At 39.8% G+C, this 14,493-nt stretch overlaps 1 protein-coding gene across 1 annotated transcript in view; it reads left to right on the top strand.

Moving 5' to 3' along the window:
- The window catches only part of WDR19 (WD repeat domain 19), a gene marked incomplete at its 5' end in the record, with an annotated part of 44,409 nt that extends 29,916 nt beyond the window's left edge, over positions 1 to 14,493 (top strand). The window contains 8 exons of the mRNA XM_010136724.1: positions 104 to 181; positions 5,388 to 5,484; positions 8,327 to 8,451; positions 9,096 to 9,177; positions 9,817 to 9,967; positions 12,140 to 12,263; positions 14,024 to 14,100; positions 14,379 to 14,493. Of these exons, the coding sequence (XP_010135026.1) occupies positions 104 to 181; positions 5,388 to 5,484; positions 8,327 to 8,451; positions 9,096 to 9,177; positions 9,817 to 9,967; positions 12,140 to 12,263; positions 14,024 to 14,100; positions 14,379 to 14,493 (849 nt within the window). The remainder of the gene's footprint in view (positions 1 to 103; positions 182 to 5,387; positions 5,485 to 8,326; positions 8,452 to 9,095; positions 9,178 to 9,816; positions 9,968 to 12,139; positions 12,264 to 14,023; positions 14,101 to 14,378) is intronic.

Genomic DNA, 14,493 nt, shown 5'->3' with positions numbered 1-14,493 from the left:
GTTTTAAATCTGTCTGGTTTCAAGTGTTTTTATGGAAAGCTTCCTTATGAGTATGTGTTTTTCCTTTTTCTTCATATCAATTTCTTCTGTCTTTATTTAATAGGTGGGACGGGCAAAAGATGAAGCCCTAACAAATCAGCTGATAGACTATCTTTTGGGAGAGAGTGATGGCATGCCCAAGGTATTGTATGTTTATCACTACTATTGTGTCACACTGCTGTGCTAAAAGATCTTTCGAACTTATTTTGTCCTAAAATTTTTGGTAGGCACAGGTTGTGTTTTAGCTTGGTTTCATTAGGGAGCAAGACTTATCACTCTGGGAGTCATTCACCCAGCAACTTCAGTTTTAGAAAGATAAGAAAGGAAGAAACTCTTAGTCTTTCTCCAGGCTTTATGAAAGCAGGTAGTCAGGTAGGTTGTACAGAGGAGATTTCAGTTAACACCCATACTGAAGGAAATGTAGCTGTTGGTTCATGCCAGTTGGCTGTTGCCTTTCCCAAATGAACAGTCAGCACATGTGTATCTCAAGAGTAGGTACAGCACTGATCTCTTCTTGCCGTGTGGGGAGTTGGCCTTACTGTGGTAGTGGTAAAAAGTAAGGTAGTAAATAGGAGATAAAGGAAAAAATCCCAAAGGTGATCAGGCTACCTTAGTTCCTGTATTCACATATCAACGTAAGACATAAAAAATTATGGACAGATTTTCAAAATTGCCATTCAAAATTCATTTCTGAAGTGATCAATGACCATGCTTTCAAAACAAGCTTAGGTCAAAGCAACTCAAAAGTATGCCACTGAGATCACTTGAAAATGTAATGCCTTCATGTGAATGTCCATGTGACAGGTAAACCTCATTTAAGATAAAACTATCCTTTTCGGATTTCTTACTGTGTAGAAGGATTTTGTTTAAAATTTGATTTGATTATTCTTAGAGTCAGTCTCACCTGCAGATATAGACTGTACTCTGTAAGCTGAAAACACAGACTTTCTGTTCTGTGTTGGAGAATAAAATTGCATATTTAATTCACGATAGAAAATTCTAAAAACCGGGAAGCATATTTGAAGATTTTTGGTGACAAACTTCCTAATGTGGAAGTTTGATTAACAATAGGAGAGTAAAGTACTGTGGATACTGATTTTAGTTTTTTCACTTATCATTGTAACAGAGAATCTTCTTTGGATCCTTAGAACCTTACATTTTTTTCTTTTATACTATATTAGGAGGTGCTTTGTGAGATAAGAGGTGCTCTGTGCTATGAGCTTTTTTTAATGTCATGTGAAAGATAATAAAACTCAGGACCATTATCCTTTCTTCTGTGTTTTCCACTCCTTTGTTAGAAGCAAATGATTCACTAGGTGTAATAAAAGGGTTTTGGAAGGCTGGTAGACTATTTCACCTTTTTGTCTCTTTTACATTTGGGAGAAGGAAGATACTTGCTGACAGATTTTTGTATGTTGCCAATGCCATGGGTTTGGTGATCAACGAAGAGGATTGTTCACAAACTAAGCAGAACATAGATTAGATTTGTGCTATATACGCAATACAAGAAGTAGACGTTGACCATATTCCACTGGTATGATTGTTTTTTTTCCAGGACAGAACAGCAGTATTTGAGGTTAAGATGACAAGCAGTTCTTCTGCAGAGTGACTGCTGGTGGGCTGTGTGGTTTCTCTGAGTTCGAGCTATAATAAAACAGGCGTCCCAGGCTGGTTTTGGCTTTGATGTCCACAGAGCTTCAATCTTACTTGGGCTTGAGTTCATGGAACTAAGTGGCTGGGCCACTTCAAGCTTTACAGCCTGTTACAGCAGAGCTTGAACATGAAAAAAGTGTTTTTCTGTTGTGAAAGCCAGACCTTAGGTGTGGACATTGCAGTCTGCAATTAATCTCTTAGTCAAGGAATTTAAGGTCTCATACAAAGTCACAGCGAATACAGTCAGGCGCAAAATGATATGTTTGGAAGAGTAAGTTCTGCCTTACTAAGGGGGAGTAAGGTTTGGTAACAATGGAGATGGCATGGCCTTGTTGTAGCAAGTTTATTTCTTCCCTAATATTACAGCTGTGGTTTATAATTCTTCGGGGAGATTAGAAATTCTGGCTTTTTCCTCTTTGTGTGATGCCTAGAGATTAAGGCTTTGCTATTTTAGACCTTTAGAGACATTTGATGGCCAAGCCAACTTTTTTTTTCTAAAATTAAAAAAAAAAACCAAAACCAAAAAACCTCCCACCTCTATCTCTTATTTGAAATGTCAACATTAATAAAATCATGAAACAAAAGACATTCAGCTGCAAGAGACCAGAAGAGAACGAAGCTGTTGGAAGCGTTAGATGACAAATCTGTGCAGCATCAGTGTAGGCAAAACTAATTTCATACTTAATGCTGAAAGGTGGGCGGACAGAAAGTGTAGCATCGAGTCTCTTCTCGAAGAGCAGCAGCCTAGGTATCCGTTGAAGCGCATAGGACTGGATAAGGCAAGTGAGCTACAATGTGATCTCCATAGTGAAGAGATTCTAAGGGTTTTAGAAAAGACTTAGGAATTTTGTGAATGCTGTAATTTGTCGTATTTAATGTTGTTTTGAACTTAAATGTAGAGCTTTCTTTTCCTTGTTTAAAAGCTCTCTCTTGTTCTTCTGAATGCTTTAATCCAATCTGCCATAGTCTCTCTCAGTGAGTAACAAAATTTTACTATATCAAATCATACATATTTGTTTTAAAAATCTACTTTAAAAAGAATTCATCTTTATCCTTATTATGCTATCAAGACTGGTTTTGAAATTATCAAGCAAATGGGGCTGGTTTTAGAGAATAGCAGCTTTTTTGTGATAGTATTTTTGTAAAGCTGAAAGTAAGAGTGAACTTAAAGTAGTCATGCAGCAGAAACTTGCTAACCCTTTGAAGCACCGGTCTTCAAACCACGTCATTGCTCACAGCAGCCTGATTGCTTTAAATCTTTCACAGCCAACAGTTATGTGGCATTTTAATGAAGTACCATATTATCAAAGTTATTTTGTATCCCCAAATTTTGCTACACTATTGTCTATTTCTTAAATGCATTATTATGTCAGCTGTTGTATTTGTTAACTTTTAAGTGTAAATGTTCTTAATTGGTCATGTACTTTTGCAATTTTTCAGGGGGCACTAACTAGCAAGGTTCTGCTGTTTTATGTGGGCGTTTTCTAAGTACATGTGTTTTAAAAAGCAAAACTAAATTAAAATCATGGCTATTTAATAAGATCAGTTAGATTGCAATAATAATGTTTTTCAAAGACCTCAGGAAATGTGTTGCCAATTGAAAATTCCTTCCTGCGTTTTTTTGCTTTTAAAATGGATGACTTTATAGATAAGAATATGAAAGTAAAACCTTAGACTAGTTTTTCTTAAATTTCTTCCGCTTTTATATTTTTTCTACATATGGCTGTATGTAGGTCATTTAAACATTTAAGTAAAAAATATTTGGGAACATGGTAAATACCATATAAGATCACTGGTTTGCTGTGTTTGGATCCTTCTCCTACTGCTGCAGGAGAAAAGGGAGCAGCAGTCTGGGTGGGGAAGAAGTGCAGCCTTCTGCCATCATCAGTGTAAAGGCCATCTAATGACCAACAGCCGTTAGGAGGTGTCAGAAGTTGGAAAGCATTGCATCATAACCTACCACTCATAAGAATTTTTGTTCGGCCCTGCTCAGAGAATAGCAATTTTCATTTTTAAGGCAGTTTGCAGTGGATAAATAATATCACTAACACAAGTAGCTGTGGTTACTTTATTATCCAGATAACTATCTCATTATTGTTAAATTATGGTTCTTATGATGTTCGACCATTTGATCACACGTTACTTAAAATTCTCATCCATCATTAGTTTAAAAGTAATTATTTTCGGTCATTTAATGTTTTTTCCATATATTGTGAGTGAAGGCAAGTCCAATTCTTTTTTTCTCCTTTCTGTATGCCACCCCATCTCTCCATCTCTTGCTTTTATTGCTGTGATTTTTTTGGCACTTTTTTCCTTGCCTCTCAAGTTATCTTTGCAGTCATCTTCTTTGTTAGGAAATGTCTTTATATCTTTCATATTTCTGTTCCTTTGAATTTCTCCTCTTTTTTGCTGTGTTTGAGACTTTCATACAAAATCCACACAGTATTCCAGAGAACAACATACTGAATAAAGCAATTCACTTAAAATATTTTTTTAATGCCATTTTAAGATAGAATACACATTGTAAATGTTTGGGTTTACTACTAATATTGCAGAATTAATTTCTTTGGGGTTTTTTTTCTTTGCTAAGCTGTTAAAAAGCTACCATGGTCTTTGGTTTGGTTTTCTTCAGATTTTGGTGTTTAAGTTTGAACCATACCACTATATACAGTATTTCAGCTTAATTTAATCTTGATTTACTAGTTAAAAGATTATGTAATGTATAGATTTTACTTTTTGTTGATCCCATTTAGAAATCACTGCTCAAGATGTACAATAGTGACTCTAGCCCAGGTTTGGTTTTTTCCCACTTAATAGTTCCTTCTTATCATAAGCAATGTCATTTTATGTTGCATTTTAGCTGTAGTTTTAGGAGTTACCGTTTTGAGGATTTTCTCTCAATCCTCATGGAAGACCAATTTTTTTTTCTCATGTTGATTTCTTTTTGTTTTTTTAACTAGTCAGCTAGAAACTTGAGCACAGTTTACAAAAATAGAACTCATGTTTGTTTTCTTCACTACTGCCATCTTGTTTTTTTAAAGTTTTGGTTTTAAATTACCTCAATTTTCCTGCTCTTGGATTGCCTTTTCTTGGGTGAACACTTTCCTACGTTTGCTATTCTTGAATCGTGCGATATATCAAAAATACATAGTATGGCAAATTACAAATGTTACGTGTGATTATCCCCTTAATTTTCTATTTCTGTTGCTATCTTGGATGTCTTCTCTCAGGTCTGAGAACTGTACACTCTTTAATGGCCGGATTTTGTCATCCGTATCCACGCTAAGGACTGTTTGCATCTAGACTTGTAGCACAATTTAACTGTCTCTAGAGAGATTTCTTCTCTGACACCATAAATACCAACGCATCTGAAGCTGCTGGGTTTCCACCTGTACAGCTCTCTGCGTGCCTAATGATGTGCTGCTTTCTGCATCCATATGGACAGAGCTTGGCACCTCACTGCCACACCTCAGTCAGGGTCCGCAGCGTGGGGGTTTAGCTGACTTTACTAATGGCCAAAACTTGAAGGGGAGCGTAGCATAGCTAAAGCATGTTGGTATGAAGAGCTCTTCATGAAACAAGCCAGCTTGTGCCCCGTCTTTGAAAAATGTGGTGGTGGGATGGGCAAGGAAAGAAAGGGAATGTAGCAGTTTCTGTTTGGTTAGTATTAATTGCTTTTGTATGATTTAATTAAGGATGCCAAGTACCTGTTCCACTTATACATGGCACTAAAGCAATACAAAGAAGCTGCCAGGACTGCTATAATAATTGCGAGGGAGGAGCAGTGTTCAGGTAAGTCTGTTTTCTCTGATGTGGCAGCATCTCCGACACTACATCCCTGCAGTGCTTAGGGTACCATTATTGGGGTACCTGTTATATAGGATTATATTTTAAAAAGACATTTATCAGTTCTTTCTATTATAAGTTTAATTTCGAATTTGAAGTAGCTACTGTGGAAAAGTTGGGACTTCTACCTGTGTATTAAATATTGGAAAAAAAAAAAAAAGAAAATGGTGGAAAATACCTGCATTCTTTATTACATTCAAGCAAACACAGTGATTAAGATAGCCTGCAACTTTACTTTTCTGTGTATCACAGATCTTAAATGCTTCTCAATGGGCTTCTGACTTGGATCCTGATCCTTCAGTCTTCGCACATGATTTTTTCAGTGGAGATGTGCACAGGAGATGATTTCTGTTGAAGGATCAGATACCTGCTTACTTAAGCCTTGTTTTCCGCTGTAGCAGGTAGCTGAAGTTAGAAATAGAAAAAAGTATTAAGGGACAGGGCTAGGAGCAAAATAGGTATCACCTCCATTATTTGCTCTTCTCTGTAGCCATGGCAACAGCCCTACCATAATACTGCTTGCTTTTAATTTTAAGTCATTTAAGAAAAATATCTATAAAGGAAAACAGCAGCCTCAGGAACAGCCCAGGAAAATTAATATTTATGGACCGCTCCTTAGCATTGGGCTAAGGAGTGGAAAAGGGCTTAAGCCCTTGGCCAGCCGATTCATCATAGCAGTGAATAGTCATAGAGTCTTTTAGGGTGGAAAAGACCTTTAAGATCATTGAGTCCAACCATTAACCCAGCTCAGCTGTGTCCACCACTAAACCATGTCCCAAAGCACCACATCTACACATCTTTTAAATACCCCCTGTGAAGGGACTCAACTACTTCCCCAGGCAGCCTGTTCCAGTGCTTTACAACCCTTTCGGTTATATATGGGTATATATTTCCTGATGTCCAATCTTAACCTCTTCTGGTGCAACTTGAGGGTGTTTCCTCTGCTCCTATTGCTTGTGACTTGGGGGAGAAGAGACCAACACCCACCTTGCTACATCCTCCTGCCATGTATTTGTAGAAAGCAACAAGGTCTCCCCTGAGCCTCCTTTTCTCCAGACTAAGCAAGCCCAGTTCCTTCAGCCATTCCTCATATGATTTGTGCTCTAGACCTTTCACCAGAGTCATTGTCCTTCTCCGGACACACTCCAGCACCTCAATGTCCTTCCTGAAGTGAGGGGCCCAAAACTGGACACAGTACTCAAGGTGTGGTCTCACCAGTGCTGAGTACAGGAAGACAATCATTTCCCTGCTCCTGCTGGCCACACTATTGCTGATACAAGCCAGGATGCTGTTGGCCGCCTTGGCCACCTGGGCTCATGTGCTGGCTCATATTCAGCTGTTGACCAGCACCCCCAGGTCCTCTTCCACTGGGCAGCTTTCCAGCCACTCCTCCCCAAGCCTGTAGCATTGCAGGGGGTTGTTTTTGCCCAAGTGCAGGACCCGGCACTTGTCCTTGCATTTGTGCTGTTCATGTGAGCAGGAAATTGTAAAGGCTCAAGGGCTTAATTATTTACTAGCTTCTTTGGATCTGGAAACATCTATCTAAAATGCAGTATCCATACTGTATTCCATATTCCCTAATAGCACGGATGTGTTCTGCAGTAGTGTAATAATCTCAATATTTTCCTTATTGGAATCACCAGACTTGCAGTAACTTTCCTCCACAGAGACACAGTTTTAGATTGTCCCCTTCTTCTTACAGATTCCAATGAGTTTGATTCTGAAGTTTACACCAGCATAGTTTATTCTTTCCTTAAAAGTCAAACCAGTTGTTTCCCTTCGGGTGCGCCATTTTATGTGCAGTTTTCCTTTAAGTAGTTTTTATGTAATCCCATGATTTTAAGATGTTCCTGCTACACTGAGACATAGTAACAGATGTTAATGTTGTCTTCCAGCAATTAATTCTGCAGTGATATTTAGCTGCCTCTCACAAATCCCACTGTTTGATGCAATCATAGCGTGTAACAACAGATAACAAATTGCTCTGTAGAGTAAAACCTTTTGCTGATAGAGAAATAGAGGGAGGAAAAAGTTTGCTGAAATAACTGAGTCTGAAATTTCCTTTAGATGCCTACAATGCCTGCAGTGAATATTATTTTCTTATACTCTAATAATGAAAAAACAAACCAATCCTGAAACAAAGCAAGAACAACCAACTAGCCAAGAGTGGACTAACTGTACTAGAGCACTGGTTGTTTTCAGCTACAGTGATGATTTGATGAAATCCTGTGGTTTCAGAACAGTTCTTGATAGAAACCTTGAAGCAGTATAATCCAGTGAATTAATAGTCAAATTTATTTATATCTGAAAGGTTTTGGGTTTGTTTGGTTGGAGCAGCAAGGAGCTGGCAAAGCAAATGATAAAGTAAAGTATGTTAAATGAACATTTAAACAACAGCTTTTGCACATCTGGCACTGAAGAACAAAAAGAGGAAACATCTCTGAATGCTTTAAAAATACCTTTTCTCCTCTTTATTGCGGAAGCAATGATGTATTGGATACAGCATCTTCCATTTCTAAAGTTTCGTTATATGAAATTGCCATCCACATATATTTTGCTACTGCTTAGATGACTTCTCCAAGTGTCATTTTTTTCTTATTTAATTCCCTGACTGATACTGTTCAGGATACTGTGATAAGCAACTGCTTGTGACTTTCCAAAGAAACAGGGAGGATCCGTTGCATTACAAAGAATCAACAGAACAACCTGTTCAGCTTCCCTATATGTCATTAGTGAAGAAATTGCTATGAAAAAATAAATTTACTATTCAGTGTTGTTTGTTTTTAAGGAAACTACCGAAATGCACATGATGTTCTTTTCAGTATGTATTCAGAGTTAAAGACCCAGAAGATTAAAATTCCTTCTGAGATGGCTACAAACCTCATGATTCTCCACAGTTATATTTTAGTGAAGGTAATGAATTGAGAAACTGGATTTATGCATAAATTGCTCTCTCCCTGATTTATCGAACTGTCCGTGTGGGTGCTCTGTACACATGAATTACTTTGTCCTGTAAGTTGTGTCAGGGAATCCAAGTGCACGCTAACAAGGATAATACATACCTTGTGGTTGTTTCTGCCTCTTTGATTAGCACACTCTTTTTAAATACCAAACAATTAAAAACCCACACCTGGCTTCCTGGATTTCTTTTGCATTCATACTTAGAAGTATGTTATGCTGCTAGTACTGCTCTTAATTATTACTCATAAGCAGATTGCTGCTTCACTGCAAATGGAGTTAAGCAGGGGGGCTCAGATGATTTCCAGTGACTAACCCACAGCCCATCAGGATATCCATTTGGCTTACAGCCAGCTTCTGGCCTCTCTGCCAGCAGTGAGGCAAGAGCAGGCAGGCAGTGGGACGGAGGCCAGAAAAGCTGTTCTGGGAACGAGCCACTCTGAAGTCTCTGGTCCTTTCTCTAGTGCGTGATGCACCTCTGCTCAGTTTCGTGAAAGAGCTGTGGGCGTGCAGCATCCAGAAGGATGAACGGCAAGAGCAGGCTGCAGTAATTACTCTCTAAAGGCTGTGGTTAATTTGATGTGTTTGTTACATTCCAGATTCACGTGAGGCGTGGTGATCACATGAAGGGAGCACGTATGCTTATACGTGTGGCCAACAACATCAGCAAGTTCCCATCACGTAAGTGCTGACCGTGTGGACGAGCATGCTGTGCACTACAGGACAATTCATTAGCCATTGCACGGGTAGGTACATCCTCCTGCTATGAGCCTGTAGGGCGCAGGACAGAGTGTAAATACACAGCAGGCTCTGCCGTTCTCTAGGAACAGCTCATTGATACACGGCCCCTGGGATAGGTTCCTCACCAGCAGCTTGGTCTGTCCTCACCCACCGTAACTGCTCGTGAAGCCTTAGGATTATATGTAATGAACTGGTGGGTTCTGTGAAGTGTAACGTATTGAAATGTCTGTAATGAAACTGATGGTTGCTTTTGAAAATACTTTTTGAGCACATGGAAAATGTATACTTTAAAGAGTGCAGACCAGATCTGGGAGAAACCAACAGTGCAGACCAGATCTGTTTTGTAACCAGAACAAGCTGCTGCCATGCTGAGCTTTGGGAATCCAAGGCAGCGAGAGGTGAAACCATTGTTTTCTTTGTGGTTACAGGAATAGCAGAAATTGTGCAATGGTGCACCACGAGGAAGGAGAACAATGACACTACTTTCCATCAGTACCTTGTTAACCATATTGGCTCAAAGACTTTCAACATTAATAGTGGTAAATAAGCATTTGACATCATGGTTTCATTCTCTTACAGACATTGTGCCACTTTTGACTTCAGCCGTGATCGAGTGTCATAGAGCAGGATTGAAGAACTCAGCCTTCAGTTTTGCTGCTATGTTGATGAGACCTGAGTATCGTAATAAAATAGATCTTAAATACAAAAAGAAAATTGAAGCAATGGTCAGGTGAGCACCGTTAACTTGTACTTTCAAATGTCCTCAGTGCCAAGGCTTTATTTGTGATGTTGTCTGCTCATAAAGCCTCCAGGCTTTTTCCTGTTTTCGTCTCATTTCACTGTCTCAGACTTGGACGACTAAGAACCACTTCCCCCTTCTCTGAGAATTAAAGGCTCTTCTCTTCCCTTGGATGTTTTAAGCCTTAGAGCCGATGTGCATGTGAAATGTTTCCTAACCAGCAGGAACATTTTCCCTCTTGCCCACGCAGCTGTAAGTGCAGCCACACTGCGTTAGTTGTTCTCCAGTTAGGGATGTTCATGCAAACTGAGAGCTGCTCCAGCACCAGCTGTATGCTTCTCCAAGTCAGGGTCGATAAAACGGATGAATTCTTAACATTTTCTTCCTTATCCGAAGTGCTGTTTTGACAACTCCTAGCCAGTGTTTTATGCCAAAGGAGGCAGCATAGGTGAGCATTTAAGAGCAGGGCAAGCATAGGTAGTGAGTTGCTTCCTCATTTTTGAGGTTCAGGGACTTGCTGAACCCATATGGGTGGTTTAGGTGTTTATTAAGTCTCCGTGAGCTTACTCATTATCTCTGCTTGAAGCCTTGTACGCTTTTAGTGACAAAAGACTCCTGTGACAAGAAGTTCCATTGTGTCAAGACTGATCCCTAGCTAGCTTCATGTGATGCCTCATCGTTTTCCTCTCACCTTTTCTGTGTCACTGATGATTTTATAGACTTTTTTTTCCCTTTTCCTCTCTGTCAGTCCTATCTTTTCAGCACCTGAAGATTCTCAGCTTACAAAGCTACTCTTTTCTAGATACTGATCCTTACAGTCTTTCTCTGAAAGACTTTCACAACCTTTTTGGAAGCGGCAGGACCAGAACAACATGCTGTATTTAAGATGTGGGCAACCCATGGATTTATGTAGTAGCAGAATGACTTGTGTTCCACCCTACCTGGTTTGCTTTCACTGTTTGTAAAGCAAGTGATGTTTTTCTGATGTTTGTTTCGCAGCATGCACTGCAAGATCCTGCTCCTAGTCCATAGCAGGTCAGAGTCCATCATCTTACACAGGGCAACTTTTTCTTTGGCTTCCCCACACCCTTGTATTTATTTTCTTGTCACAACATTCTTCTGGAATTCTGTGAAGCTGGCTCTGGCTCATATCAGTCTGAATATTATATACAAGCTGTGGCATCACATTATTTTCCCTTATATTTTATGAGGATGCAGAACAGCAGTAGGTTACCGCAGATGGGCTCTGTGAGAACTGTTTATCCTATTCTAATTATTTGTTTTTAAATCAAGCAATGTTCTTCCCTGACACCTGCTTGTTAACATTTCTAGAAAGTTCCACTAAGCTTCTTAAACAGGACATCAGTGCTAAAAACCATTTTTTATCTATCTATCATGTTTATTCATACCTCACATTTCATAAATGGAGACAACAGAGCAGGCCATTGTGAGGGAAGCATACCTGCCAGGGTAATAAAATGAGAAATCAAGCTTTCTACAAAGTAGCAAGAAAACTAAGGGTCTCCAAGGTTTCTAGGCTAAACATTAGAAAGGATTTATCCTCTTCATTGGGAAATACGCTAGAAGTGAATCTAAGTTCTTCAGCCATAAAGGTTCCATAGAAGATTAAACCTTAAGGTCACACAAGAACATCTGAAAAAAAGTCTGTCCAGCACAGGTGCTGCGATGGCTGCATCAGGACCATCCTTTTGTCTGACACTTGGATGAAAATAAGCCTGCGAAAGGCAGAGTTCCAAGATGCAGAGTACCACCAGGATGCCAGTTTTATGTCTTGTTACTTCAGTTCTTTGTGGTCACTCCTGCTACAGAAAAGCACTGAAATAGAGAAACCATAGCTCTACATTCCATACATGGAGACTCTCAGTCTTGAGAGCTTTCAAAGTAGTATGAGCCGTTACAGCTTTAAAGGGCTGTATCGGTACACGATAGATGGAAAATGGCCTATTTCTGAGTGTATGTAATTGTGATGAAGCTTGGGAGATCGTTAACAGGAATTATCTGGTAGCACATAAAACAGCACCTGGAAGCTACACAGGGAACTCAAAGAGAAACCCTTGCTAAGTATCAGACGACACTGAACTTGAACAAGGATGGTTTACAAAGTGCTTGAGATTTTTCTTCACCTTTGTATCTTGCTTCTAGACGTCCAGACACAACAGAGGCAGAGGAGCCAACAACACCCTGTCCCTATTGCGCATTCCAGCTCCCAGAGTGCGAACTCCTGTGTCCCAGCTGTAAAAACAGTCTCCCGTACTGCATTGCAACTGTGAGTGGCTGCCCTGCTTCCTGCAGCATGTGAATGAGCACAAAGCTTGCTTTCCTTCTAAAAAACGAGTCAATCTGAACATCTTTGGTTTGCTAGAAGAATCAAGCTAGAGGGTTTTGTCGGTTGTTGTTTTTTCCTAGCTGTTAAAAGAACAACAAAAAAACCCCAGACATTCTTCAACTACCATAGAGTGTCTGTAGTTGCCATGTACAAGTTGCAGGCACTTCAGAGTGACAGTAAAATCACAAGATGGTTCTGGAAGACTTCAGCAGCAGGACTGCTCTGAGCAGCCAGCACAAGCACGTGTGTTCAGTGCAGCTGGTGGGCGTGCAGGCAGGACTGTGCTGCTGGGCCCGTGCCTGGCCCGTGCCTTCCTAGCCCTTTCCTCAGGGTCTGCAGGGCTCAGAGCAGTAACAGCGGAGATGGAACCTCCATCTTCTTCCATGTACAGCAGCACAGTGAGGGCACAGCTCTCCTCCTCTAGACTGCAGGCTGCCAAGGCTTCAAATAATATTTTTAAAAAAAGAAAAACAACAACAACCTCCTTAAGTCTGTTTTGGGGAATGTCCAGAATGTAACAGCATTTTTAGGCCCTTCCAGGGTTACGTAAAGTAATGGTTCAGCCACTTCTTAACTTACTGATCCTGACAGAAATGAGAATTTCTAATATTTTTGTTTCATTTTGTTGTTTTGATACTCTAGAGTGTACTGAGAAAGTATGGATGGGGTACATTTCCCTGTGGATGAGCCATGCATCCCACTGATACCAGCATCAGCACAGAATTTTTATACTGAGGTTACCTACTGTATAACTAATACTGTGTTTTTACTGGGTTCAATTTGTCACACTAGAATTACAGAAAAATCAAAATTTACTTGAGCAGGAATCAAGTGCTGAAGTTAACATTCTTTACTAAAACTAAAGAATTGAGTCTTATGAAAAAATATTAATAGCAATTATCTAATTTTTTATTCTATTGGCTTAGCAGAGTAAGACGACCTTTATATTTTAGAAATATCTTAAGGAAAAACCCAAAGGTCTTAAATATAGCTTTATAAGCCAAATATAATGTATATATTCACATTATTTATTTAGGCTCCATCTTGGTTGTAGGCAATGTACATCACAGGTATTTGTAACATCACTAGCAAAGCAGCATTTTCAAATATGAGTCAGTGTCAAAACAGGCTACTGCTGTGTATCCTGTTTATTAGAGCATAAATCTCGCAGTATAGTTCAAGGTGCTGCTCTTTTTATGGTCTTGTACATATGAATTTTCTATCCAAAGCAAATTCATAGACCCTACCCAAACAGAGGAAATCATTTCCGTTTAAAGAGGCGAGTTCCAGGCAGTCGCTACGCTTACAGACTTCACAGCAGTGAATGTGACCTGTGGGGCTCAGGAGCTGTGGCTTTGGGCCCATTTTTCTGAAGGTTGTACACAAAACAAAAATCCCAGCAGGTTTACGTCCATCTCTAGACACAGCTCTACAGGCCCCACTCCAGAGCTGTCCAACTAAAGGGATTTCAGAAGAGAGGAATGCAAATGATAATGAAAACACTGCCTCCCCCTAAGAGCTCTCCTCTAGTTACAGACTTTCCACAGTAATCAGACTACAGTAACACCGGTACAGTTTGGGGGTTTGAATTCCTCAAGACCTTGAGAACTGCGCAGAAATGCAGTAACAGGTACAAAGCACGATGCCCAGTGTACCAGGACAGCACATGCAGAGTAATCACTGCTGGGTTTTGCATGCAGGGTCGGCACATGGTCCGGGACGACTGGACAGTCTGCCCACACTGCGACTTTCCTGCCCTCCATTCAGAATTCAAGAAGTAAGTTGGGATTTTTTTTTTCTATTGCAGCATTCCAGTGTTTGCTTGTATTGTAGCAGCAACCGGTTTCATTTAGTACTAAAAACATGTAACAGTTGAGGTGGGGTGGAAAAGGAATCCTCCTTACTTGGTAGTTTCATCCAGTGTACTCGCAGAACATCGCTTCAAAGTGCACCAAAAACTATGATAAAGTGCACCAAAAACTACAGCCAGAGATGCTTTTCCTTTGAAAAATGTTACAATTATCGTTTGACCAGTCACCCCTCTTTTTAAAACAGCATGTTACAGACTGAAAATGTATGTCCAATGTGTTCTGAAACGATTGACGTTGTTCATCTTCAGAGAATAAATGACTGCACACAGTACCTCAAACTAGAAGATGGGGACCAATGA

The sequence above is a fragment of the Buceros rhinoceros genome, unplaced genomic scaffold (genome assembly GCF_000710305.1).
Source record: "Buceros rhinoceros silvestris isolate BGI_N320 unplaced genomic scaffold, ASM71030v1 scaffold10055, whole genome shotgun sequence".
Classification (NCBI taxonomy): domain Eukaryota; kingdom Metazoa; phylum Chordata; class Aves; order Bucerotiformes; family Bucerotidae; genus Buceros; species Buceros rhinoceros.
Note: the sequence above shows the minus strand (reverse complement) of the source record. Positions and strands in the feature narration are given on the sequence as shown.